This window comes from Rhamphochromis longiceps, linkage group LG13 (assembly GCF_057381845.1).
Source record: "Rhamphochromis longiceps isolate RC_006_pf linkage group LG13, R_longiceps_female_GT1.1, whole genome shotgun sequence".
Classification (NCBI taxonomy): domain Eukaryota; kingdom Metazoa; phylum Chordata; class Actinopteri; order Cichliformes; family Cichlidae; genus Rhamphochromis; species Rhamphochromis longiceps.
In genome coordinates this window covers 1,645,663-1,672,463 of record NC_140569.1, presented here as the reverse complement: position 1 = coordinate 1,672,463, position 26,801 = coordinate 1,645,663, and the positions used below count along the sequence as shown (strand labels likewise).

Here is a 26,801-nt window from a genome sequence, read left to right as displayed (position 1 = left end):
CTACAAACATAACTTTACTCCTCACAGTACCCCTATATGGAACAACAGGTATATCCGTTTGTGTAGGAAATCTGTGTACGTGGATGAATGGAGATCTAAAGGGATTTGGGCTGTAGCTCATTTTATGGATGATAATGGGATCTTATTAAAACATGAGACGTTTTGTGAGAAATTTGATGTAAGATGTACTGTTAAGAGATATAAATCCCTAGTGAAAGCCATTCCAGTCCCTTTGAGATCAATGATAAAAGAAGATATTGTGCACTCTAAAATTTCTCCTGGACTGAGGCAGCTCTGCATAGCTGGAGTTGAATTTGGTGACAGCAGGTTTACAAACAAAGTGATCAGGAATATTTTGATAAACGAAATTTGCCCTAATCCGGTTAAAAGAAATTATATCCTTAAAGAATTTGAGACCATGGAGGTTAAGGCGATAAGAAAAAAATATATTTCACTTCCTCTTTCCCCTAAAGCAAAAGAGGTTCACTTTAAAATCATTAATGAGGTTTATCCAACCAATGAATTCTTAAGACGGAAATTTAATTTAGATGTGAACGCCTGCACATTTTGTGAAAATGATATTGAAAGTCTGGATCACTTGTTTTTCAACTGTGAATCAGTGCACTCCTTCTGGACTGACATGTGGAGCTGGCTACAGTCCAGGAGAATTCAGTTACCACATTTGACGGTGACAGTAATAAAATTTGGAATACTTGCTGAGAATGCAGATTTTGACCTGTTGATTAGGACGATTTTGTTAATGGGAAAATTTTTTATTCACAAATGCAGATACTTTAAAGCTAAACCATGTATAAACAGATGGCTGAATGACTTTAGACTCTGGGCTAAATCGCTGAAACTTGTGAATAACAAGAAAGCCCATAAACTTGTTTTATTTAAAGAGTTTAACCTATGTTAAAAAACAAAAACAAAAAAAGAACTCCCTATTTTATAATCACGACTGCCCTTTTTTTGCACGTTAGTTTTTGCCTTTGGTTCGAATCCTTCAATGACTGTTCTTTCTTTTTGTGCTAACTCTTTTAACTTTGTGCTTATTGTTGTTGTTTTGGGGTTTTTTTTGTTCGTTTTGTTTGTTTGTTTGTTTTGCTATAATGCTCAACCGAGGATGTAACATAATCGGATTAATGATGGTGCCTTGTATGTTATACTGTTGTTTATAAATAAAGTTTAATTTAATTTAAAAAAAAAGAAAAAAAAAAAAAGCTCCCGTTGATGTTTGTCACTACCCGATCCGTACCAATACTGCTTAATTCCATTTTGTAATACTGCTTAATTCCATTTTGTATTGTACTGATGTTTAAATAAAGATTTTGAAAAAAAAAAAAAATACCCGATCCGTACCGGAAACCCGATCGGTACCCCGCATGCGCAAATCTTACGTCACTTCCTCTCTTTGCGACATTCAATATATTTGAATGATGCGGTTAGCGCCCAGTTAGCTCCTAGCATTTCTCAACAGCTCTGCCTTCTTTTCGACTGCCCGGGACATTTAAACAATGGATAATCCGTATACAAAGAAATTCATGCTTTTCTCCTCAACAGAGAGCGTCCCCCGATTGAGCAACAGCGCCGTAAAATAAGAAGAATGGCGCCTAATTACAGAGTTAATAATGCAGACTTTGTAATATCTCACGTGTAGATTCATCAGCCAGATGAAGTGTTTACTGACAATTGACAGTGATAGCGCACATCATTATCACTATTCCAACAATCCTCTCCTCACCGACGAGCATAAACACACTCGACTATCGCTAAATCAGATTTAACACACGTTTGTAATGACGATAATTCAGTTTATAATAGGGTTTATTCACTCGGTCAGCAGGTGGCGGTATCCTCGTACACTGGGGCGTAAACTCCCATTAAACGAACAGAAGAAAAAGAAAACATCTGCACATGCGCGGTACGGATCGGGTAGACCCGATTTGTACGGTCAGACTTTACACATGCGCAGTAAGGATCGGTGAGTCCTGAGCCGTAACTTTCTTTTTATTTTTCGTTTTTGTCTACATTGTACTGAAATGCTTCATTATTGCAAACATTTTAAGATATACTTGTTATTCTTAACATCTTAACAGATACTCTGACCCGTAACTATCGTAAAACGCTACGACCGGAAGTAGAAACCTTTCGCGCATGCGGGGTACCGATCGGGTTTCCGGTACGGATCGGGTAGTGACAAAGTTCTCGGACGCGCTGACCCTCAGAAATATGGGGACCGATGCTTTTTCACAATAAAACACTGATGCAAACATTGAAGTCGTACTTTATTTGATCTTCCACTTCAGTTTAAAAACTCGTCACAGAGACAAGAAAAAAAATGTTCCAGTGAAACTACATTTACACTGTGCACCGGTGTGACGCTTTTATTTGGAAAGGGAAAGAAAGGACGGTGTTTTCACACAGGTGCAAAATAAGTCAGGCATGAGTTATCAAACAGTGATCAATAACTGATATTTTACCACCAATCAGCAGATCCGATCAATAACTGATTTATATATCTGTATGATTTTAAAGTTAGAAAACGATATTGTCAGTTACATATCTAACTTTTTATCCAGTGATAAACAAACACCAGAACAATCACTCACTGAAACTGTTAATTTATTATTCATAATTACCATATTGATCACCTGGAATCTTTATGGGCTTCAATAAATTACACTTTTCTGGAGAAACAAAGCACTGTATTTATCTTTGGGCCCTGAAGTGGTCATAATGAACTACAGGTGAGCTCAGCTCAGGTGTCCAATGTCACCTGGGGGCTCCTGAAGTGGTTGTGCTGTGCTCAGTCCATTAATCTGTAGGAATGGTCACGGTGCGTTCAGGGTCCCACGGTGATGGTGATGTCTATGTGGTGCATTCAAGGACAGTCAGAGTTCAGAGTTGATGTAGTTCTTGTGGTGCGTTCAGGGCCCGGGGAGGTTTGCGCAGGGCGGCGGCGCTCTGTCGGCTCTGCAGCGTGTCACGCACCATGTCCTTCCACTGGTCGTCGGAGATTTCCCGCGCCCACGGCGGCACGCCCAAAGATGGCAGCGCCACGGCTGCCATCGTCCTCTTCACCAGCTCGACGTGATCTGCGGGTTACAGGAAGTGATGTCAGTGTTTATTCTGAGTCACCGAACAGGTGTCACAGGTGTGTGTCTCACCTGCGTCCATGGGGATGGAGGCATGGCTCCTCTCAGAAGCTGCTCCTTCGGGGTCCTCTTCCTCGTCGCTGTCAGGAGGCGGAGCTTCGGGGAGGTGCAACCCCAACACCTGTGGAAAGACGTGCAGGTAAGCTGAGTGCCAGGGGAGACGTGGCTCACCTGTCGCGGGGCAGATCTCACCTCTATCCGCTGCTGCACCTGCTGCAGCTGCTCAGAGTGGGAGGCCGCCTCCCCCGTCTCCTCCCCCCGCTTCTCCTCCTCATCCTCTGGCTGTTCGCCACCGTTCACACCGTCGGGCTCCTGGTTCAGAGGCTGGTAGTAGTACCCTCCCCCACTGCCATCTTCCTCGTCTTCCTCCTCCTCGCCATCCGGTTCCATCTCCCCCACTGCCTCCTCCTCCTCCCCATCCCCCCCACCCCACATGGCACCCGGCGGCAGCGTTCCGTCCGTCGGTCGCTCGTCCTCTCCCAGCTCGTCCTCGGAGCTCGGTAAGACGCGCTCTGGTCCCATTGCAGAGCTGCACACTTCCATCCACAGACACACCTGATGACAGGTAACAGGTCATGTGACTGCCCAACCTAATGTGACATTATCATGCTGCTCACACGCACAAATGCTAACAATTAGCAATCATGATCATGACAGGGAGTGTTTATAACATCTAACCAATGAAACGAGTTCTCAGGAAAACAGCCAATCGAATGCCTCCTTCAGTATGAGCGCGCTCAGAACCTTCACACTGATAACCAATTTTTTTTTTTCATTCAAACCTTTATTTAAACATCAGTACAGTACAAAATAGAATTAAACAGTACCACATTGATGGTGTTGTACTTACAAAAAAATTGCATACCATAGCCAAACAAAAAAACAAAACAATATTCAGAACCTACAATATAAATATGCTAGGGGGAAAGTAACTGATCAAGCCAAAGAATAAAATGATTGAAAGATCTTGATTTTTTTCACAAACACCAATAGTTTTTATAGCTTTTGGGTTAGTGGAGTTCTTAGCTGAATTAAGATACTGTACAAGTTCAAAGGAGAATACATAAAAAGAGGGATGTCTTCCTAAACATTTGGACTTGTGAATATGAAATTTAGCCATTAAAATTAACAAGTTAATCATATATCTGTTATCAAAGTTGAATTGTCTTCGGTTTTCACACTGATAACCACTGTCCTGACACCTGCCACCATACAGTAATCAGAGTACTCTCACTGTAGTAATCAGAGTATTTTAGCACCTGCTAAAGTGCAGATGAAACAGAATTATTAATGCAGCATTTTTCCTTCTCATTTTATTTATTTTTATTATTTTATATTTATATATCTCCTTAACAGAGCAAGATTTTTAGCATGAATTACTTTAGGGTCAGTGTGATGACCCCTGAAAACCTTACTTCCGGCGCCCCCCGTGTGTGGCAGCCTGTTACAGCAGCTCCACTCATTCTGACCTTCTTATCTCCTCTTTACTTTCTCGTAATTTTTTGTAACTAAAGTTTTAGCAATTAGATTCTGCAATCATGGACTACCGTTTTGTGCTAGTCTTGGTTGTCTTTCTCTCTTTTTTTCCACCTCTTTCAGCCGTGTTTGGGGACCCAGCGCATGGATCCTTTGTTTACAGTGGGGATCAGCTGTTAGCGCTGCATCCTGCAGTGGTGCTGGCATGACACTGGCAATGTAACAAATTATTTGAATGTTTGTAATTCTTTGTATTACACCCCCTGGCATATGTTAATTTTGTTCTGATTGTATACATGTTCTGTATACTGTTTCTTAATAAAGTTTTTTTTTTTTTATACAAAAAAAAAAAAAAAAGACACTGGCAATGTAGCATCATGATGCTAACGGAGTCCTGGCTAACACCGCTAACTCCGGACACGAGCGTGACTAGAGCAGGGCGATATGGCCAAAAATATTTATCACGATATATATTTGAAAATTTGCGATAACGATATAACCGACGATATAATTGATGCGAGACAAAATACAACTCCACAACATTACTAGCGCAAAAAGACAACCTTCCATTTATTTTCACTTAAACAAGAAGCTGGTTTTTATGTACATTAAAGCTTTATAAAACTGTAACAGTGCAAATGCAAATTCCTTGCTGAAAGTTTAACCAAAAGGCATTTCCAGTAGAAATGGGCTGACATATCCTGAGCATAATCATGTATAATATCCACTGAAGTTAAAAAGAGGAGCTTTGCAACATTAAACTGCAGTGTGCAGTATGTATTTTTCGGACCATAAGGTGCACAGGATTATAAGGCACATTAAGCGAAACAAAGCAGTCAGATAAATCAAACTTTATTAAACTCATTCTTCTTGCTTCCTCCACTTCTGTACCATTGATTCATTAATGTTGAATTCTCTGGCAGCGGCTCTATTCCCATGTTGCTGCAGTATATTAATGACTAACCTCGTATTGTGGATGGATTATCTCAGTTGTTCTCTTGACTGAAGTTTGGTGTTTACAGCACCCTGCCATGCGATTGCATTTGTCTCTAACCATGAGGAACCTTCACGTTAACTTTTATAAATGGGAAAGTGTTAGTGTTCGTCCTCCAGCTTCACTGTTTATGTTATGCTAACATAGCTGTGTCGCTAGCGATCACGTAGCCCATCATTATATGATATACCAGCTAGCCCAACTTCAGTAACCCTACAAACGTCACTGCTGTTTAGTTTCCTGTCTTCATTTATGTTGGAAGTGATAGCAGAGCTGTACATTTGAATTTTTTCAGAAATCTCTCAGTCAGAACATGCAATATCATGCTTAGGTAACTAGCGAAACTAGCGAGCTAACTTCCGCTAGCTTCCTGCTAACTTCTAACTCCGTTAAATGTAATAACTTTTGTTTTCATGGATGCCTGGAAGTTAAACTTTATAGTTACACCTGGTAAAGCAGCAATGCTGATCGTTTTATTAAAGATGAAAGAATTTAGACAGTTTTTAACTCTCAGTGATGCTGCAGTGTTCGTTTGACCTGAAGTATACGGAGTTTAGGACCCAGATTACTCCCAGATTTAAGAGCATCTTAGTCCGACAAATATGACAATAACAACGGCCGCTTGCATGTTCTGCAAAAAAAAATGTGTGTTGTCGTGTATCTGATGGACAAACACCAAACCAGTTCCACATCACGGAAGTTGCACCATTTTTACAAACCAATTCTGGTTCATCTGTTTCACTCAACAATCGGCCATGTGCATGAAAACAAAGGCACTGCGCATGCGCGTTTTACTCATATTCTATCGCGATATTTCATTTTCCTATCGTTGCCTAACATTATACCGGTATTACCGTGAACGGTATAATATGGCCCAGCCCTAAGCGTGATGCTACCGGGATTCCAGCTGCTGTGGGCGGACAGGACGGAGAGAGAGGAGGAGGAGAGCGGTAAGAGGAAAGGAGGGGGACTGGCAGTGTTTGTGAATGACAGTTGGTGTAACCCCCGGGCACGTCACTGTGAGAGACATTGAGCTGTTAGCCGTTAGCATGCGACCGTACTACCTGTCCCGAGAATTCTCGCATGTTATCGCGATAACCCCCCCCCCCCCCCGGGGCCAACGCGGATGCAGCCTGTGACACTCTCCACTAGGGCCGGGTATCGTCACTGATTTCTAGAATCGATTTGATTTCAATCAGGGAAATTTCGCCTCTGAGAGTCAGAAATGTTGTAATTCTGATCATACATCAGTACATTTCCATATTTTTATATCTATAAAAACAAAGCTGACACTTGCAAGACTTTATCAAAGGTGTGAGCATCACAGCAGATGCCTTTGATAACAACTGTGTGGGGTGATGGAGCACCTCTTCAACCTGAGCCTGGGGAGAGTCCCAGAGCTCTGGAAACCTCCTGTTTTGTACCAGTGCCAACGACTTCACGCCCAAAGGACCTCAACAGCTACAGGCCGGTGGCTCTGACATCACACCTGATGAAGACCCTGGAGTGGCTGATCCTGGCTCAGTTTCGGGGCCTGGTGAGCTCATCACTGGACCCACTTCAGTTTCGTTGTATTATACTCAATTGTATATAGCATTTGTATTCTGTTTTATTCTATTGTGTACAGTATCTTATTCTTATCTTATTCCAGTGGGTTTTTTCTAATTTTGCTATGTAACTTTGCACTGTCCACTTTCTGCTGTAACAAAACAAATTTCCTACGTGTGGGACTAATAAAGGTTATCTTATCAACCTCAACTCTGAAGATAGAACTAGCATGCTAGCAAAGCTACTGAGTTCAGCTCAGTAATCTGTAACTGAAGTGTAATCGAATTACCTTTAGTCATGTAATCCGAGTCTTTTACTGTTTTACTTAAACTAATCAAAGTAGTTGCTCTGCAGTACTCAGAGTATTTGGAGTATCCCAATTACTATGTTAGCATCTGAAGGCTAACCGGGTATACACTGGGCTCAGACCCGCGAGGCGTCACCTGTGACCGACACTACCTGCTGCTGCTGCCGACAGACAGACACACACACACACACACACAGAGAGAGAGGAGGATGAAACAGCTGGAGCAGCTAACAGTGACTCAGACGCGGTGTGTCTGTCATGAAGCCTCCAGCTGTTTCTTTGTTTGTCAGAGTCGTAAACACGCCGGTCGCACGTGAGCCTCACCTGTCTGTCGTTCCGTCTGTCCTCTCGGAGGAGCTGCTGCGACTGTTAGCCACCACAACTTCTCCTGATAGCCGCTGCTAGCTGCAGCCGCTACTACGCACAATTACTTCCGGGTACGTTAGGACGCAACAGCGCTGACGTCAGAGCACGTAGCGGAGGTCGTCCAAACACGAGAGTCTCTTAAATTATTTGAATGTATGTAACTTTTTATATTACACCCCCTGGCTTATGTTAATTTTGTTCAAGTTGTATACGTTTTCTGTGTGCTGTTCCATAATAAAGTTTGTTTTGTTTTTTAAAAAACATGTACAGTGTTTGTTTTTCCTCCAGCTATTTCAACGGGAATAATAACAACAAGCATAACACATGGAGGAGACACTGGAAGAGTACGTACAATTAAGCAAACTCGATAGAGACACAGATTAAAAGGGAGGGGAAAAAATAAAACATTAAATTAAATTAAACCCATAATAAAGAAGAATAGAGCCTTATTCCTGTAAAGAATGTTACAGTTGTTCCAAAAATAAAGTCTTTGTGGAGAAAAGTTATGTTTATAGATCAAAGAGCCAAAAGAGCTTGTTGATGGAAGTTTGAGAGTTTCATTGGGATTTTCTGAATATTGCAGAGAAGAATAAAGTCCAAGCCACCCAAATGTAAAAAGATCATAATAATGTAATAATTATTACTCTCTGCATTTAACCCATTCACTCAGTGAAGCAGTGGGCAGCCACCAATCCAGCGCCCGGGGAGTGGTGTAGGACAGCACTGTGCTCCGGGGTATCTCAGGATAGCCGTTCGGAGGAGTCAAACCTCCGACGTGGCGAATCACAGAATGACGTCAGGGAGGAAGGTGAGGGCGTGGCTGCTTCATCATTCAGTGATGTCAGCAACATCAGACCATTTAAACGTGGAGCCAACGTCATTATAAAAAAGGGACATTTTGTTGGTTTGACACACTCCTAATATGAACAAAGTCATTTTCATACATTCAACTTTAGTCTTCATTGCTGATCGGATTATTTTAATGACTGAATCTATGGAGGGTATTTTTGTACTGGAAACATGCATGATTACAACAGCCACACAAACACGATAATTTTTATGAATTCAAAGAGGAAACTTGAACTTTTCAGATACCGTTCAGAATAAAAAGCTCATTTTAGGAGGAGAGTAGAACTGTAATAATAATTGTTATTATTAGCAGTTAGTGTAGAACTGAAGAAAAAGTTTATGGTAAGCACGGGGAATAAACCCAATGTTGATTACAGTTTTTTACAGACGCTAGGACACATGTCCCGATACTTAGGTCACTTTTGCAAAACTCCTCACACAGTGAGCACAACAGAAGTCTATGTGGGCTAAACTGAGGACCAGTTATCATTGTTTTGGCACAAAATGCATTCAATGACTACATCTCTCAAATTTCATGAATCATCTTCTCACTCAGACACAACAACTGCCAAAAATCTTTGTACGTACAGGACATTTTGCATGTGCTTACATACTGTTTTCAAAACTGTTAAACTTATGGCCAAAACAATAACACAATGCAAAACTTAAAAAGACAGCAAAATGCAACAGCAATATTTTATTGAAACATATTTTAAATCTAAAAATGCAGTTTAACCAGCCACAGCTGATTCTCATTGTGGATGAACATCTACACAGGTGTTACTCCTTCAATTGTTCAACTCCTTCAATTCTGGCAGCCAGAAGATTCTTTCCTAGGTGTGTTGCCCTGGATGACATAAGATGTGATGTGGATGAGAACCTGTGGCCAAATGGAGGAGACCGAGTAGATTAGCATTACTATTGTATGTGTATCAGTGGATGGTGTGTATACAAATACTTGTATTTTGGGATTACTTAGTGCAAAAACAATAAAAATACATAAACAAATATTAACGAATTCTGCATGATGTCTGATTCATTCCAGTAACATATATTGAAATTATAAACAGAGATGTGTCCTTGTTTTACACAAGAAAACACTGTAATGCTACATGTTGTTAGTGTTTTTTAGGTCATTGTTTTGTGGGTGACAAAGTGTGTTTGTCGGCTGTCAACCTTTGCTAGTGTTCTGGAAGAATGAGTTTATTTGAGACCTGAATAAAGTGTTTTGGTAGTTGTAGTGCATTTTGAATGTGAAATGAACTGCTTTGCCAAGCTGAAGGTCAGTTAGGAGGATTGTGTGAAGAGTTTTGCAAAAGTGACCTAAGTATTGAGAAATGTGTCCTAGTGGCTGTAAAAAACTGTAAGAGATGGAAGAAATGAGCCCCGCTTCAACTATTGAAAAACATCAAAAAGAGTCATGTGATCAGGAATCATCCCTGGAACAATCAAAGACTGTATCTGCAAAATCCCAGGGAATGACGGACACATCACTGACTTCTTATTACGTTTGGGTTTTTACACTTTTTATTCAGGTTCTTTCCCCTCGCCATCTACCTTCTAAACAGTTGACCTGTCACACTGCTCCCACTGCCAGACTGCAGCTGCACCTTATGTACATTCTGTAGTATTCATTCCACCTCATTCATTTCTGTATTTTATGTATATAAGTTTAGATGAGTTATTTATAGTTGGTTTACACAGCTTTGTGTATGCATGTGTAATGTATATATAGACACGTGTGTGTGTGTGTGTGTGTGTGTGTGTGTGTGTGTGTGTGTGTGTGTGTGTGTGTGTGTGTGTGTGATTTACATTGCCGTGCTTGAGAGCCTCCATCTACCGGAACCAAATTCCTTGTATGTGTCTACACATATACTTGGCCAATAAACACGATTCTGATTCTGATTTGTATTCAAAAACATATTCAGTAGGCCATCCTTGCCCCATTTCACATTCACACAGCGTGGTCTGCTGGGGCGGCAGCATCTCTGCTGGGGACAGGAAGAGACTGAACAGGGTGATCCGAAGGGCCAGCTCTGTTCTAGGATGCCCTCTGGACCCAGTGGAGGTGGTGAGTGACAGGAGAACGGCGGCTAAGCTGTCATCCCTGATGGACAACGTCTCCCACCCCATGCAGCAGACTGTGACAGCACTGAGCAGCTCCTTCAGTGGGAGACTGCGGCACCCACGGTGTGGGACGGAGAGATTTCGCAGGTCTTTCCTCCCCACTGCTGTCAGACTCCATAATAAAGACTTTAACTGATCAAGCACACACATGAAATCACCCAATTCTTTGAATCTTTGGGCTGAAGGAGGGACAATACTCGGTGTATAAATGCTCAATCAACAATCATTTATTTCCATACAATTCAACAGTCAGAGCATTACAACGTCCGGACGGGAGAGATGCTACCAGAGGGTCAGGCACATGTCTCAAAATGGTGACGGGTTGCTCAGCTTTTTATAGTCTCTAGTGGCCCCCAGCTAGTCGTAAAAGCCAAAACATCACATTCTTTCTCTGTTACAGCGCCTAAGTTATGACCTCGGCTCCCTGTCTCTCTGCTCTTCACCAAAGGAATGTGGTCTGTTTCTTCTATTATCTGGACAAGGTCCTCTGCACACAACATTCTCTTCATGATTCAGCAGTATGAAATGTCAAGAAACAGTGTAATACATTCAACAGTGTTGAGTAATACATATCAAACCAATAGATCGAATGATTTTCACACTCTTTTAAGTCAGAAGTATAATGCAAACTAAAACTACATACTGATCACACACTCTATGTTAAAGGGTATAATATGATCTACAGCAGTTAACATAATTCAACTATTTTGATTACATATACAAGGTAACATATAATAACAGAATAATCTAACACCATACATGTGCAATAACACTAAGTGCAATAATCCTTTCTGTCATCGTTGTATTTTTACTCAGTTGTATATAGTATTTGTATTTGTATTCTATTTTTATCTTATTGTATATTTATTTTATTTTATTCTACTGTATATAGTATTTTATTTTATTCTATTCTGTACAGTTGTGTACTGTATTTATTCTTATTGTATTCTAATTTTTGCCTCATAACTTTTGCACTGTCCACTTCCTGCTGTGACAAAACAAATTTCCCACGTGTGGGACTAATAAAGGTTATCTTATCTTATCTTATCTTATCTTATCTTATTTACCAGCCTTATTATGGATACGGTCATCCATCGTAATCATCGGCGTAACTTTGTGCTGAACATTGGGGGGGTCAAGTTCAGAGGCGGAGGCAGACATTTGATACACCCGGGTCTTAGCCCTAAAGGGTAGTATGCATGTGGGATTTGGGAAGGGGGGGGTTAGAAATGACTGAAAGATTAATAGGCTGTGTTTTGAGTTTTGTTCAAAAAAGAATGACTTCATATAGGGAAAAATATATATCACATGTGCAGGTCACCTTAAACTATTTTTTTAATTAAGCAGCGAGGCAGAACAACGTCGGGGCTGTATCAAGACACGAGGACTAAACCCAGGGCCGGCCCGTGGCATAGGCCGTATAGGCAAATGCTAAGGGCGCCGTCCATCAGGGGGCGCCACGCCAGTGCCATAAATGTTGAAAAAAAAAAAAAAAGTTGGTACTATTATTTCTAAATACAAAAAATAATCCCACGTTAATTAAAATGCAAAGTAAAGCTTATTTAATAGAAATATTATTTGTTACAACATTACGCCCCCCCTCCCCGCACGGTGCGCCCCCTCCCTTCCCGTATCATGGTTCCTTTTGGACGTCACCACATCAAACTGTCAGGTGCCCAGGGAAGAAAAAAGAGAAAAGAAGAGGAGGAGAAACGAGAAAAAGACAGAGGTAGGTAACGTTAGCCTACATGAAATTATTTGTCTGAATGTGATAGTAACCTAAATTTTTAGCATTAAGCTAATGTTACATGATTCGCTAATTGCTAATCAATAAATAGCTAGTTAACTGTTTTAACGTCAGTTAATATTGTGTAGGGGGCTAAATTGTTATGGAAAATAATAATGTAACGTTAGGTAATTACAGTACTCCCACCTTTCCCACCATTCCTCATTTGTATTCATCTTTTAAGCAGGTGTTTTTTGTTTACATTGTTATTGCCTTCTGGTTAGCTAACGTTTACCCTGCAGGTAATAGTCACTTTTCCACCCCTGTATATATTATAGTTGTAAGCCTAGTTGTTAAAGCGCACATCATTAATGTTAATTAAGCAATATCACATGAGAGGGAATGCTGTTTTTTAATATGAGCACTGCTGTGATTCGGTCAAAGATAATCATAACATAACATTCTCATATGATATTATACTGTTACTTTGCATTCTGCTATTCAGCATTTCACTGTAATGATGACAATAAATTGAATCTAATCTAATTTGCATATCAGTTAACATCATACATATATCTCTTTGGTTTTTCATTTATATTATATCATTTCATTTTATTCCTGGAATCATATGTTTTTATTATTAGACTTTAATACTCAGTGGTGTCACATACTCCTCTCTTCAGATGCACTGTTGAAGTTTCTAAATCCCACCCCTGGGCCATCTACCACATGGATAGTGTCAGGAGAAGACATACCACAAGTTAAAGAGCATTTCCTGGGCTTTCTTGTTGCAGAGGAATCAACAGGAGATCATTTGTCAACTCTCATGCTAAAATGGATAGAGGAGCTTAACATTCCTTTTGAAGACTGCAGAGGACAGTCCTATGACAATGGGGCCAACATGAAGGGAAAAAATAAAGGTGTTCAGGCAAGGTTGCTTCAGCTAAACTCAAGAGCTTTTTTGGTCCCATGTGGTGCCCACACTTTAAATCTGGTAGTAGCTGATGCTGCAAAAAGCTCACCAGATGCCCTTGGCTACTTTGGGCATTTAGCAAAATTATTCAAGCTCCTCTCAGCCTCCACCCATAGGTGGGGTGTTCTCCTGAAACATGTGAAAACCACCTTGAAATCATGGGCTGAGACCAGATGGGAAAGCAGGATAAAAAGCATTGAGGCAGTCAGATATCAGGCTCGGCAAGTCAGAGAGGCTCTTCTGGAGGTGAGGGAAACAGCTACAGACCCTGTGGTCAGAGTTGAAGCCCAGTCTTTGGCTGAGGAGATTGGATCCTATCGTTTTTGCATTTGTACAGCCATCTGGTATGACATTCTCAGCAAGATCCAGTATGTGAGTAAACTCATGCAGTCGGCCTCCATGCAGCTAGATGTGGCTGTCGACTTGCTGAAGAAAACCAAAGATTCCCTCACCAGCTACAGAAACACTGGATTTTCTGATGCACAGACAACGGCAAAGGAGATGTGTGAAGAAATGAATGTGGAGGCTGAACTCAAACAAAAGCGATTGAGAACCACCAAAAGGCACTTCGGTTATGAGTCTCCAGATGAGCCCATACAAGATGCACTTAAAAAAATGGAAACCACATTTTTTAATGTGGTAGTGGATACAGCCATCTCTTCACTTGATGAGAGATTTCAGAACCTTGGAGAGGTGAATGACAAGTTTGGAGTACTCCTCGATTTCCACAACTTACAAAAAGAAGAGCTGCTACAGCAGTGCCAAACACTGAGTACTACTCTGACCCATGACAGCCAGCCGGACATTAATGGCACAGAACTTGCAATGGAAATGCAGAATTTCCCACCATTGCCATCAAAGAACATGACAAACATGGAACTCTTGACCTTCCTGCATGAGAAGAAGCTGGCAGAAATTTACCCCAACATGTGGGTTGCTCTGAGAATCTTTGCCACTCTTCCTGTTACAGTACCTGCTGCTGAAAGAAGCTTCTCTAAGCTCAAACTCATTAAAACCTACCTGAGATCTACTATGATGCAAGAACGTCTCAGTGGACTTTCCATCATAAGCATAAATCATGTGGTCTCAAATCAGTTGTCATATGATGATGTTGTAGATGACTTTGCTGCAAGAAAGACTAGGAGAGTAAGGCTGTAGCAGGTGATGCGAGGTTGATGAGGGGGTGGTGTACAGTAATTTGTAAGTCATTCTAGTTAATGCAGTATTAAAAAGCACAACTAGAGAACTCTGTAGGATCCCCTTTTTTGTAATATAGTTGTTAAAGTCATACTGGTTTATTTAATATCTTGTTTTGTGCAGTGCCTTATTTATATTGTATTTTTAATTTATTTTATCCAACTTGTTGACACGTTTTATTGTGTTTATGTATATAAAATTTATTGTATTTCATATATTCATTTTTTATTTTTTGTATTCATTTATTTATTCATATCTTTTTTTTATCTTGTTAATTATTCTGATTGTGAATTTGCTTTCTTTAAGTAAAAAAAAAAAGGTCAAAGACAAAGCTATTCGGTTTCTTGTGAGTACATACACTACACTGCTGATGTAGGGAGAGCGCCACCTAAAATCTTGCCTAGGGCGCCAGATTGGTTAGGGCCGGGCCTGACTAAACCCCAATTCAACCAGACCCAGAACTGATCCAGAATTAAAACAGGACTACAACAGTTCACAATCAGGACTACTGAGGACTTAACCAAGACAGAACCAGAATCAGAACTAGATTCCTTAATCATAATTATGCAAATTCTCATCTTTTGTATAATTATGATTAAAGAACTGACCTCCCAGCCCATTGTTCCCTCAGTGGGCTGAGTCATTATGCAAATGTACTGTTTATAAGATTTGGGAAAACCTGCAGTCAGCTGAGACTGAAGAAGTCACTCGGATGAGTGACGAAACGTTTCTCCCACAAAAAGCTACGTCCAGATGAACAGAATCAACTTTTGGAGAATCATTCTCCTCTCTCTCCCTCTTTGTGCTGACAATCAAACCAAACACCAACATAATCAAATATACAGTTGAAACCAGATATTTACTCTTCAGATAAAAACACTTTTTTAATTGTAACATCAAATCAGACTAAATGTTTATTTTTTTAGATTGATGAATATAAAAAACATATTTGTTAACTTTAAGAGTAAAGAGAGAAACTATCTGTATTTCTTATTAATTAACAATAAACTTAGTGTATATGTACTCCTACATTTGATCAAAGTGATAATAAATAGAAGCTCTGTCTCTCTTTATTCTGACATTTAACTCATTCAAAATATATTTCAATATTTATCTAAAACAAAAGTTTACTCTAAATTGATGTTGTACAGTAAAAAAATGTTCTTGTGTTTTCCATAAAGTGTAAACATCTGGTTTAAACTGTGAATATACTGCTGTGTATTGATGTTCCTCTTGTTTTGCATAGAAATATACTGAACAACATACAAAGCATAATATATAAAATAACATCTACCAGAGGTTTTTCTTTGAAAGAAGCTCCTTATGTCCATTCTTGTACATCAGTGCATTACTGAAACCGATTTATTTAGCCGTGGAGGGAAACAACTGAAAATATGAAATAAACACATGTAAGCTAAGACTTGTGGGGATAGGTTGATTGGATAATCCAAATTGCCACTAGGTGTGAATGTGCGAATGAATGTGAGTGCGAATGGTTGTCTGTCCCTGTGTGTTGGCCCTGCGACAGACTGGCGACCTGTCCAGGGTGTACCCCGCCTTTCGCCCTATGACAGCTGGGATAGGCTCCAGCGCCCCCCGCAACCCTGAAAAGGATAAGCGGAAGCGAATGGATGGATGGATGGATGCTAAGACTCTCTAAAGAAACAGCAGTGTTGTTGTTTGGCTTTTCATTTCGCCTTTTGTTGATTCACTCGAAGAGCGAGTAACGTAATATTGGTCAAGTGATCAGTTTGACATCAATCTTTCGTGATGCACCGTCATATTTACATTATTTGTACAGTACGAATGATTTGCTTTGGTACCTGCTCAAACTTCAGTTCTCCTTTGTCTGCCTGGCTGCGCTTCTCCACCAGTACACTCGCAGTGCTTCGAATATTGTGTGTAGTTTTTGTTTTATACAGTTGTCAGCCAGGCATCTAACTATGAAAAAAATACACTCCAAAAGACCCCGGGCTTCTGAAAAAACAACCTGGGCTTAAGCGCAGTAAGCCACCCCCCGCTCCGCCACTGGTCAAGTTCCTCTCAGAGAGGCTGTCGGATCTGTGAGTGCCCAAATGATGTACAGCCATCCAGTCGTTCTCTAAAATTGAATATTAACTTTCTTAAAAGTCCTTTAAAAGTCCAAACAACCCACAGCTGCAAACATCTGACTGGCACTACCCCCTCTATCCTACAACGGATTCTCGTTGCAACGTTATGCATTGGGTTAGCTCAGTAGGTAGAATGTTGGCCCCATGATCGGAAGGTTGGGGGTTCAAATCCACTGAGGTACCCCTGAGCAGGGTACCATCCCTACTCACTGCTTCACACAGTGAATGGGTATTATATATATATTACACGGAGAGAGGGGAAATTCCTCTCTCTCTCTGGCATGCAGAAGCAACACGTAGCTTCTAAATGCCACATTGTGTGCAGGATGACCACAAGGGGGCAGTATATAGCGGTGTGCCATAGGCTTTACACAAAGCCACTTTGACTAGAAGTGAACAAAAGCTAAATTTGCGTGCAGTAGTATTGCTGTGGTTGTATGCGAAAAAATCAAGATCCTTCGATCGCTTCACTTCTTGGCTTAATCAGTTAAAACTTCTCCCTCAAGTGTAAGTGTAGGTTCCAAATAATGTTGTTTGCTTGTAGTTTACAATTTCTGTAAGTACAACACCTTTAATGTAATACTGTTTAATTCTACTTTGTATTGTACTAATCTTTAAATAAAGGTTGGGGGGGAGTACTGCATAACTCTGTGTGGAAAATAAATCTCATTATGTAAACAGACCTGTCGTAAATAATCATCCTTATAATCACGGGTGTAACTGTGCCGAATACTCATGCTGATCTCAAACGGACTGGAGGACGGAATTCCTCCTTCTATGTGACTCGGATGTCAACAGAATTCCCATTCAGTTATCTAACTTCCACGCACAGGATTTCCGTGTTTTTGACACGGGTATGGTACACAGGGTATCGGAGCAGGTGAGTGACGTCATCACCCGGAGCTGCAGACACCAGCAGACCGGAGGTTGGGCTCTGTGATTGGAGACGGCCCAGCTGTGGCGGCAGCTCTCACCTTGTCGAGCGATGACATCATCACCCCTCTACCTTAGGCTTGTTGTTTATTCACAATAAAACTGAAGGTGAAGCTGTGACAGATTCAACTCCATCAATAAACAGGAAGCAGTAAGGCAGCTGACGTCACGCTATAAATATCTCCTTGCTCGTGCAGGTGAAAGACGCCAGAGCATGAAGTTTTCCGCTTTTATTGTGAAAGTCAGCACCGGAAGCTGTAATAGGTGATCGGCTCAATTTTATTGGCTTCGTTTGTATCGTGAAAATCTGCCGATCGATCATTGATAATTAATCAGTAAGTAGAATCAATGATCAGAGGAGTGTCCGTTTCCATGACGACGCCAATCACAGAAGGTTAAAACGAGGCTTGGCGAGAAGTGACGTCACAGTCGTGAAGCTCGTGTATTTTGGGTGAGGATTCGCTCCAAGCAGGATTCGAAGTCTCTCTTTGACGTCACAGAGAACCCCAGCCTTTAGTTTGAATAGAGTCTGTGTATTACTGTGTTTACTGCTTCAGTAGAAATTCACGCTGAGCTCATGAACGTTTCCTGTCAAAGGCTGTTGTTTTGTCATTAGCCTTGTTGCCATGGTGACAGCTGCTTCCGGTCCCGGTGACGCGCTCGGAGTGAGTCCTCTGTCCTCTGCGAGCTCTCTGGGTGTCATAGTAACGGTCACCTGCAGAAGCACACCGGGACTGCCGGAGCTCGCGGACCGACGGACAGACCCGCTGCCACACGCGCTCCAGCTGATCTAATCCATCGATGCCGGATCGATCGGCTCTGATGTCCGCCGCTCTGGATCGGAACCCGCGCGTGGCCTGCGGCGAGATCGGCAAATAATGACATCAGCGCGTGACAGCCCCGAACCTCCCCGCGTGAGCTGATCGATCATCTATCAGGTTAATTGGTTACCTCATCGATACCGATCAGCTGATCGGTCACTGCCTCGTGTGGAAATTTAACTTCAGAATCCTGCTTTAGTCGAGTAAAAGTACTCAGTTATTTTCAGCTCTCGTTTAGGAGCTTTATCAGGGAGTCATCGAGGAGTCACGTGATCTAAGCTGTCACCTGACACCTGTCCGGTCTCCTCTTTGAGCTCAAAGATTCGTGAGTGCCAGTCAGGTGGACTCACCTGAGCTGGTCCTGCTCGGCCTCAGCGCAGCGCTCCATGATGAGCGATACCACCAAGTTACCGAGCAGATCCCGACACGTTTGGGACATAAAAAGTTTCCAATTTTACATTCAAAATAAATACAAGAACCAGACTTCCTGCTCTTATCGTTTAATTATGAAGAATGATAAGAAGTTAAAAACCCTGAAAAGTCGATATGACATTATAAAATACTCATCTAACAATGAAAAACAAAAGTGACTGAAAATACAGCTGAGAAACAGTTTAGAGTTAATATCTGTCTCATGAATGAAATATTTTGCATTTTAACGATTAGCCTGTATAATCCACTTTCAGTGCTCTACAAATAGTTTTCAGATGAAGCGCAGACAGAAAACCCCAAACCCAGGCGTACGTCAGCTCCAGAGTTTCTCCCTCTGTACCTGGATAACTCCAACCTAGCAGCACCTGTCTCTCTCCTCCTTTTCAGTTCCCGCATCATAAACTCATCATCATTCTGTGTTATAATTTACTTTTCTTTGTGTCTGACAAGGTTTGTGATCCTGCCACGTGTGTCACAAACCTCATCTTGCTTGTTTGTAGCTCCACAAAAGTGACTCTGCTTACGATCATCAACTGAGCGAGCACACGTGAGCCGTGACGCAGTTCACATAACGCTATGAAAGGCAGAAGAGGAAGTAGTTCTTACCAATCATTTAGACGATCCCAATAATGTTGTTGCTTTTTACTGTGTTCCTGTTAATGATAAACTCTAATTCTTTTTCAAAATTACTAAATAATAATAATAATAATGGATTGCATTTATACAGCGCTTTTCAGGGCCCTCAAAGCGCTTTACAATTCCACTATTCATTCACTCTCACATTCACACACTGGTGGAGGCTACAGTTGTAGCCACAGCTGCCCTGGGGCAGCCTGACTAAAATATCAATATTTTAATAGGAGAATCGATTCTAGAGCATAAATGTCTGTCATCAGAAGAATCAGTACATCAGTGTCAATCTGCACACCACTACTGTCGACCATAATATCCTATTAGAGCGATTAGAACATGCTGTAGGTATTACAGGTACTGTGCTGCAGTGGTTTGTATCATATCTATCTAATAGACTCCAGTTTGTGCATGTAAATGGAGAGTCCTCTTCACACACTGAGGTTAATTATGGAGTTCCACAGGGTTCAGTGCTAGGACCAATTCTGTTTACATTATACATGCTTCCCTTAGGCAGCATCATTAGAAGACATAGCATACATTTACACTGCTATGCAGATGATACCCAGCTCTATCTGTCCATGAAGCCAGATAACACACACCAATTAGTTAAACTGCAGGAAGGTCTTAAAGACATAAAGACCTGGATGGCCGCTAACTTTCTGCTTCTTAATTCAGATCAAACTGAGGTTATTGTACTCGGCCCTGAAAAGCTTAGAAATATGGTATCTAACCAGATTCTTACTCTGGATGGCATTACCTTGGCCTCCAGTAACACTGTGAGGAACCTTGGAGTCATTTTTGACCAGGACATGTCCTTCAACGCACATATTAAACAAATATGTAAGACTGCGTTCTTCCATTTGTGCAACATCTCTAAAGTTAGAAATATCCTGAAAAACTAGTTGTAGTCAAATAATTCAAGTCAGATCTGTGTTTCTTTGTCACCTGATCAGGTGTAATGGTGGCTCCCAGTCCCGTTCAGAAAACTTGGGTTAACTCTGATCCAAAAACTAGCCAATAGCAGACTTTGGTGCAGTACCCATGTTTCACCAGGTGAGAAAACACTTTTGTTTCAGTGTTCGTTTTCCTGTTTAGGTGTCCCAGTGCTCCCAGTGGCGTCCGCAATGCTGCCTGCCTCTATCCAGATCACAGGCGAGATGCTGTCGGCGGCTGAAGTTCAAGACATCTGCGAGAGTCTGAAGGAGGATGGCGTGCGCCTGCTGTCTGTGCGTGGCTGCCAGCTCTCAGATCGCGACTTTGGGCGTGTCTGCCGCAGCGTTGCTGAGTCGCGCTCGCTTGCTCAGCTGAACCTTAACCTGGGCGTTGTCTCCAGTATTGGCCGGACGCGGCACCTGGCTGACGCCCTGAAGACTAACCGCTCCCTGCAGACCCTGTTGTGAGTAGAACTTAAAGCTGATTGGCCACTAATCTAACTGTGAATGGTTTGTAAGTCTCTAACTCCACCCCTCCAGCCTTCATGGCAGCCCACTGTTGGACGCCGGCTTAGTGACCCTGAACCCCGCCCTGTCCACCCACCCTTCACTGGTGTGCCTGGATCTTGGTGACTGCATGCTGGGAGACGAGGCACTGGGTCTGATCTGCGGGATGCTGCCGCCAGACGGCGCAAAGTCAGGTAACACCTTCTGCCCTCCCACCACAGGTGAGCCAGGTCTCTCAAGTGTGACCCTGAACCTGGTCCGACTCTCACAGACAGAAGCTCATTAAAAAAACTCCCGATTTGAGGAAGCCTGAAATAGCAAGGGTGCCTGAGGGTTATCCCCCTCAGGCACCCTTGCTATTTCAGGCTCACATGACCTGAATTTGCGGGCGGCGCGGTGGCACGGTGGTTAGCACTGTTGCCTCACAGCAAGAAGGTCCTGAGTTCATTCCACCTTTCTGTGTGGAGTTTGCATGTTCTCTCCCGGTACTCTGGCTTCCTCCCACAGTCCAAAGTCATGCAGTTAGTGGGGTTAGGTTAACTGGAAACACTGAATTGCCCGTAGGTGTGAATGTGCGAGTGAATGTGAGTGTGAATGGTTGTCTGTCTCTGTGTGTTAGCCCTGCGACAGACTGGCGACCTGTCCAGGGTGTACCCTGCCTCTCACCCTATGACAGCTGGGATAGGCTCCAGCATCCCCTGCGACCCTGAAAAGGACAAGCAGAAGCAAATAGATGGATGGGTGACCTGAATGGCTCTGCTCAGACCACCACGCAGCAAAGCATTCTGGGAGTTTTAACTCTTCACTGTGTGTGTGTGGTAGGGCTCAGGGAGCTCACTCTCAGTGCTAACCCAGGAATCAGCTCCAAAGGCTGGGCTCGACTCTCCATTGCTGTGGCGCACAGCTCGCAGCTCCGCGTGCTCAACCTGGACTACAACCCACTCGGTAACACATGTGTCATGATAACATGATGTCATAACAGCGTGATGTCATTATTGTTTGACGCTCTCGCTCTGTTTCCAGGTGATCAGATTGCAGGGATGCTGGCAGTTGCCGTGGCATCCAGCAGGACTCTGGAGGTTCTGGACCTGGAGGGAACCGGACTGACCAACCAGTCAGCACAGGTCGACCAATCACAGTGCTCCATTCTCTTCTTTTTCTCCAGTTCTCATCAGCAGAGAGCAGCTCTTTAAATACAACTAGAATGCAGTTGTAAGAGAAGAGATGAGCGTCTGTTGGAAATCATTTAGTCTGGTTTTATTCACACCGTCAGGGTTTCTCCTCCGCTCTGAGAACAAAGCCACCATCCTGCAGTGATGTTTAGTCTGACCTGGTGGTGGCGCTGTGTCCCTGCAAAAAACTGTTCCCAGACCCTGAGTTTGGACTCAGTTTTCAGTTCACTTGTTTGTCCACCAGGGGGAAGTGATATGGCAGCATTGTGGCCTTGTTAGGGCTGTGTTTCCTGTTTCAACTACTTTCACAATAAATGCCTGAGTGTGTGGCCTGCGAAACTGCTGGATAAACAGAGACAATAACATAAATAAAAACACAGTGAATATCTAGAAGCTCTGAAGTGGTTGGAGGTGGAGGTAGATCACCTGTTCTTTCTTGAGCTTCAAAATGCTCTGAATGTTTTTGTTTGTTGTTTGTTTTTGTCAAGGTCAGGGAGTAAAATCCAGGAGAATGTAATTAATACTCAGTCCTCGCTAAACTGCATTTCTCACTGATGTATGTAAACTGGCTGTGTGGTCCAACAACAACTCAGCCACACATGTGGATAAGAGGCATGCACATGCGATTGGTGCGTCCCAGTACTGTAAACACAAAGGAGCACACCTGACTGTAAAGATGGTTTGCAGTCACGACCGAGTGGGGTCAGGTTCACTGTCCTCCCTGTCACGTTAAACATTTTGTACAGTTTTATTTTGAAGCCATGCTGCACTTCCTAAGAGATTTATAATGTGGTGGTCTCACCTGTGTGCAGGTATTCCTGGACATGGTGGAGAACTACCCGACCAGCCTGCGGGTCCTGGTTCTGGCTGAGAACGACATTAGTCCGGAGCTCCAGCAGCAGATCGGTGACCTGCTGTCTGAAGGGGAGGATGACGATGACAGAGAGGCCTTGCCTCTGGTGCCAGATCCTGCCTCCATCACTGCTTTCCAGCAAATCAGAGACAAGTATCACCCAATCAGAGACAAGTACCAGCTTCCCGCCTGGCTACCCCACAGCAGTAAGGGCTGACTATTCACCTTGTCCTCAGTTACAGAGTGTCCCTGCTCAGACTGTCTCTCCCTCAAACTGCACAAAACCAATACAGACCCAGCAAACTGGGACTGTTTGCCAGGTTATTTTACTGGCAAGAGCAATATTGCCCCCTTACCCTACTATAGACTTCTCTTTTCCACTTTAATCTATTATATATCCTTTTCTATCCCACTTTGCCTTGTATAGATCTGATTCTGTCCCACTTTACCCACTAGAAACCCAGTTCTGTTCCACTTTCCCCAAAAAACACCTGATTCTCTGTTACTGTAATCTGTACAGAACCAGTTCTTCGAAACTTTAATCTCTATAAACACGGTTCTTTCCTACTTTACGAAATGTAAATCTGGTTCTGTCGCAGTTTATCCACTATAGTCAAAGGTTTACTTTACTCAGTACAGAGCCAATTCTCCCACTTTAGCTTATATAGACATGACTATGTGCTACTCAACACACTATAGACCTGGTTCTTTCATTATTTACCAAAAACAAACCTGGTTCTGTCCCACTTTACTCAATTTGAACCTGTTTTTTCCACTTTGTAGATCTGTTTTGTCCCACTTTACCTTGTATGGACCTGGTTCTAGTTCATTCAGTGTAGACTTGGCTCTTTTGTACTTTACTCAATAATTTACTTTACCAAGACCATTTTCTTCCTACATGACCCAATATAGAACTAGTTTTGTGTCACTTTACACTGTTTGTGTGTTTTTTAAAAAATATAAACCTGATTCTGTCCCATTGAGTATAGACTTGATTCTGTTGAAAATTCATCTCTATAGACCTGGTTTTGCCCACTTTATCCAGTTTAGATTTGGTTGTGTCCCACAATACCTTCTACAGACTTGGTTCTATCCAACATTACCCACTATCAACCAGTGTCCCAATTAGCCAGGTATAGATCTGGTTTTGTCCCACTATACTGAGTATAGACCTGGTGCCGTCCCTTGTGTGGTGTTTAGGTGTCCTTGGTGACAGTAGGAGGTGTGTATTTTGTATAACTGTGGACAAAGTGTTAATCTGGGTAACCTGCTACATATCTAGTCCCACTTGGTTTTACAATAATGGATATTTAATCAATATTAATTAATATCCCTTTTAAGATTTTCTGTTCTTTTGTGGTTCCTCTGTGATTCATAACAGCAGTGTGAGCTTGTCCTGATCTCAGGTCAGGTCAAGACCAGATAAATTATTCTTAAAAGCTGCAGTAACTACTGAGCAACAAATTTAAAAAGACACGGTGCAGACTCTTTGCTTTTTATTTCATACAGTGTCATTAAGTTTGAAAACCACTGCATACCAGCGATGAAGTTGAATTTTAGACTGAGTGTGATTTCAGCTTCTCAGCAAGTTCAGCAGCTTCATTTTATTTGAATGTGCCACAAATTTGGCAAACGGAGAGAAAATCTGCACACAAACCTAATCTAACAGCCTCTGTACACCAGGGGTGTCCAACTCCAGGCCTCGAGGGTCAGTGTCCTGCAGGTTTTAGACGTGTCAGCCTATTTAAATGGCTAAATGACCCCCTCAACATGTCTTGTAGTTCTCCAGAGGCCTGGTAATGAAGTCATCATTTCAGGTGTGCAGACCCAGGGTGACGTCTAAATCCTGTAGGACACTGGCCCTCGAAGCCTGGAATTGGACACCCCCGCTCTACACTGTGTCATTAGATGAACGAGGTGTTTTTGTCTTTTTCTCTCAAATGTTGAGACAAACTGATTGATCTTACTGCCGCTGTGACCGAGGCTTCAAATGATTGATCATGCATATTTAAACCTTTTCTACATCAGATTTTAGGTTGGTTTTCTTAAAGGAACAGTTCATTGTTGCCCTGTAGCTCAGTTCAGTATAAACAGAGGAATTAATGGACTTCCACCTAATTGTGCTTATTCCTGGACTTTTTCTGGAGTCTTTGAACTGACTTTTATTGATCCAGTGGAAGTAAATCAATCTAAACGTGTGATCTGGAAAGGGCATGGAGGCCGTGGTGTGAGCTGCTGGTCCTGGTTAGAGAAACCGTGCTGAACTATGGCGTGAAGTTCTCAATGTCTTATTCTTTGACCCCACAGACTCCAGCACCCAGGCGGTTTTGCTGACGTCAGGTCTAGGTGAGAGCTTATTGGCTGAGACTGAGATGTGACCCCTCCCACAAACATACCCATTTCCAGTCATGCTGCCGTCACTTTTTTCGGTTTGAATGGGTTATTTTTCTTCTGCACTGCACTTCTGTGGTTGTCAGATCACCTGATGGCTTGCACCCAATCACACGCCCCGCATGGTTCGATGTAGCACCTGAACACAGACGAGCAGAGAACTCAAACACGTCACGTGACCTCCACACAGGTGTTTGTTCTGCTTCTAATGAATGTACCTTTGGCTCTGTTGATTGGTTCTGATGTCACAATAATAAAACTGTTTACAGCTTCTTAAAAACAAAGACTCTGATTGGTTGTTTGCTGCCAGCACACACTTAAACACACTGAACAAGTTTGTCTGAAACTTGCTCCCATGTTTGGCGTTTAAAGGTGGCCCTTAAACCGATCTCCGTTTAGCGAGCGGGCCAGTGGGACGAGCGGTTTCATCCGTAAAACAGAAAGTGAGTCGGTCTTTCGTCAGCCCAGTGACGCTTCCTGTTGATGCTGTGAGGAAACTCGCTGAACAAATCCGGCACTGAAATCAACCTCGTGGTCCCGCCTCCACGCTCTTCACATCCCTTTGCCTCATCCCCGGAGTTCATCGCACACGGCAAAAAAGCTACAGTCCCGTTACCAGTCTTGACAAACAGAGCTACTGCTTTAAAGTTTTGGATCATTTAAATTAAAATTTCCAAAGATCAGTAAACACACAAAGTGAATCTGTGCCAGGAAGCGCAAAACTTCACTGTTTGATGAATTCAGTTTCACAGGTGACGAAAGATGGAAGGAGGAAGAGCGTTTTCAAAAGTCATAGACACGAACTGATGAAACCTTGCAGTTAGTTTCAAATATTTTAATCAGATGCAGTCACATGATTATTTAATAAATGTGACAACAACTGTAATGTGTGAGAGTATGGTGTGGTTCTGCAGGAGGTCTTGATGAGTCTTTATCTTTGTCTGAGTGTTGGTAAGTTTCCTGGCTGGTCTCAGTTTTATCGGTCGAAGGATAAAGATGCTCAAACACTTTGTGAAGGTTCGCTCAGACCTGCAGACGCCATAGAGCAGCAGCAGCACGCAGCAACAGGACGTGACGACTGTCATTACGGAGGTTAGGGCCGCACAGTGGCGAGGTGGTTAGCACTGTTGCCTCACAGCAAGAAGACCTCGACTCCACCATCTCTGTTTTCTGTGTGGAGTAGGTGGGTGCTTCTCCTCCCAAACACATGCAGCCAGTGGGCTTATTTTAACCATGATTCTAAATTGGACATAATTGTGAATGGTTGTCTGTCTCTCTGTGTTAACCCGTACCCG

At 42.4% G+C, this 26,801-nt stretch overlaps 3 protein-coding genes across 3 annotated transcripts; 2 read left to right on the top strand and 1 right to left on the bottom strand.

Annotated features, from left to right (window-relative positions):
- Nucleotides 1–2,256: 2,256 nt before the first annotated feature.
- Nucleotides 2,257–7,954, bottom strand: mea1 (male-enhanced antigen 1). The gene is made up of 4 exons (XM_085428241.1): nt 7,808–7,954; nt 3,351–3,713; nt 3,171–3,279; nt 2,257–3,098 (listed from the first exon to the last, which is right to left on the bottom strand). The coding sequence occupies exons 2-4, from the start codon at nt 3,699–3,701 to the stop codon at nt 2,902–2,904; spliced, it is 657 nt and encodes a 218-aa protein (XP_085284367.1). The 5' UTR covers nt 3,702–3,713; nt 7,808–7,954; the 3' UTR covers nt 2,257–2,901.
- A 5,423-nt stretch (nt 7,955–13,377) lies between these two features.
- On the top strand, nt 13,378–14,682 carry LOC146654981 (zinc finger MYM-type protein 1-like). Its single transcript, XM_085428830.1, has one exon. The coding sequence runs from the start codon at nt 13,378–13,380 to the stop codon at nt 14,680–14,682; it is 1,305 nt and encodes a 434-aa protein (XP_085284956.1).
- A 3,744-nt stretch (nt 14,683–18,426) lies between these two features.
- Nucleotides 18,427–25,777, top strand: lrrc73 (leucine rich repeat containing 73). The gene is made up of 7 exons (XM_085428427.1): nt 18,427–18,703; nt 20,747–21,047; nt 21,124–21,284; nt 21,913–22,035; nt 22,114–22,214; nt 23,075–23,321; nt 25,423–25,777. The coding sequence occupies exons 2-7, from the start codon at nt 20,776–20,778 to the stop codon at nt 25,491–25,493; spliced, it is 975 nt and encodes a 324-aa protein (XP_085284553.1). The 5' UTR covers nt 18,427–18,703; nt 20,747–20,775; the 3' UTR covers nt 25,494–25,777.
- Nucleotides 25,778–26,801: the final 1,024 nt, after the last annotated feature.

What these genes read in the sequence shown, in the direction of transcription:
- lrrc73 (XM_085428427.1), top strand. Translation starts at nt 20,776, where the DNA reads ATGCTGCCTGCCTCTATCCAGATCACAGGCGAGATGCTGTCGGCGGCT. An exon ending in CCTGGACTACAACCCACTCG is followed by an intron (nt 22,036 to 22,113) that starts GTAACACATGTG and finishes CTCTGTTTCCAG; the next exon opens with GTGATCAGATTGCAGGGATG. An exon ending in CGCCTGGCTACCCCACAGCA is followed by an intron (nt 23,322 to 25,422) that starts GTAAGGGCTGAC and finishes TTGACCCCACAG; the next exon opens with ACTCCAGCACCCAGGCGGTT.
- LOC146654981 (XM_085428830.1), top strand. Translation starts at nt 13,378, where the DNA reads ATGCTAAAATGGATAGAGGAGCTTAACATTCCTTTTGAAGACTGCAGA.
- mea1 (XM_085428241.1), bottom strand. Translation starts at nt 3,701, where the DNA reads ATGGAAGTGTGCAGCTCTGCAATGGGACCAGAGCGCGTCTTACCGAGC. An exon ending in AGGTGCAGCAGCGGATAGAG is followed by an intron (nt 3,280 to 3,350) that starts GTGAGATCTGCC and finishes GTCTTTCCACAG; the next exon opens with GTGTTGGGGTTGCACCTCCC. An exon ending in CTCCATCCCCATGGACGCAG is followed by an intron (nt 3,099 to 3,170) that starts GTGAGACACACA and finishes TGTAACCCGCAG; the next exon opens with ATCACGTCGAGCTGGTGAAG.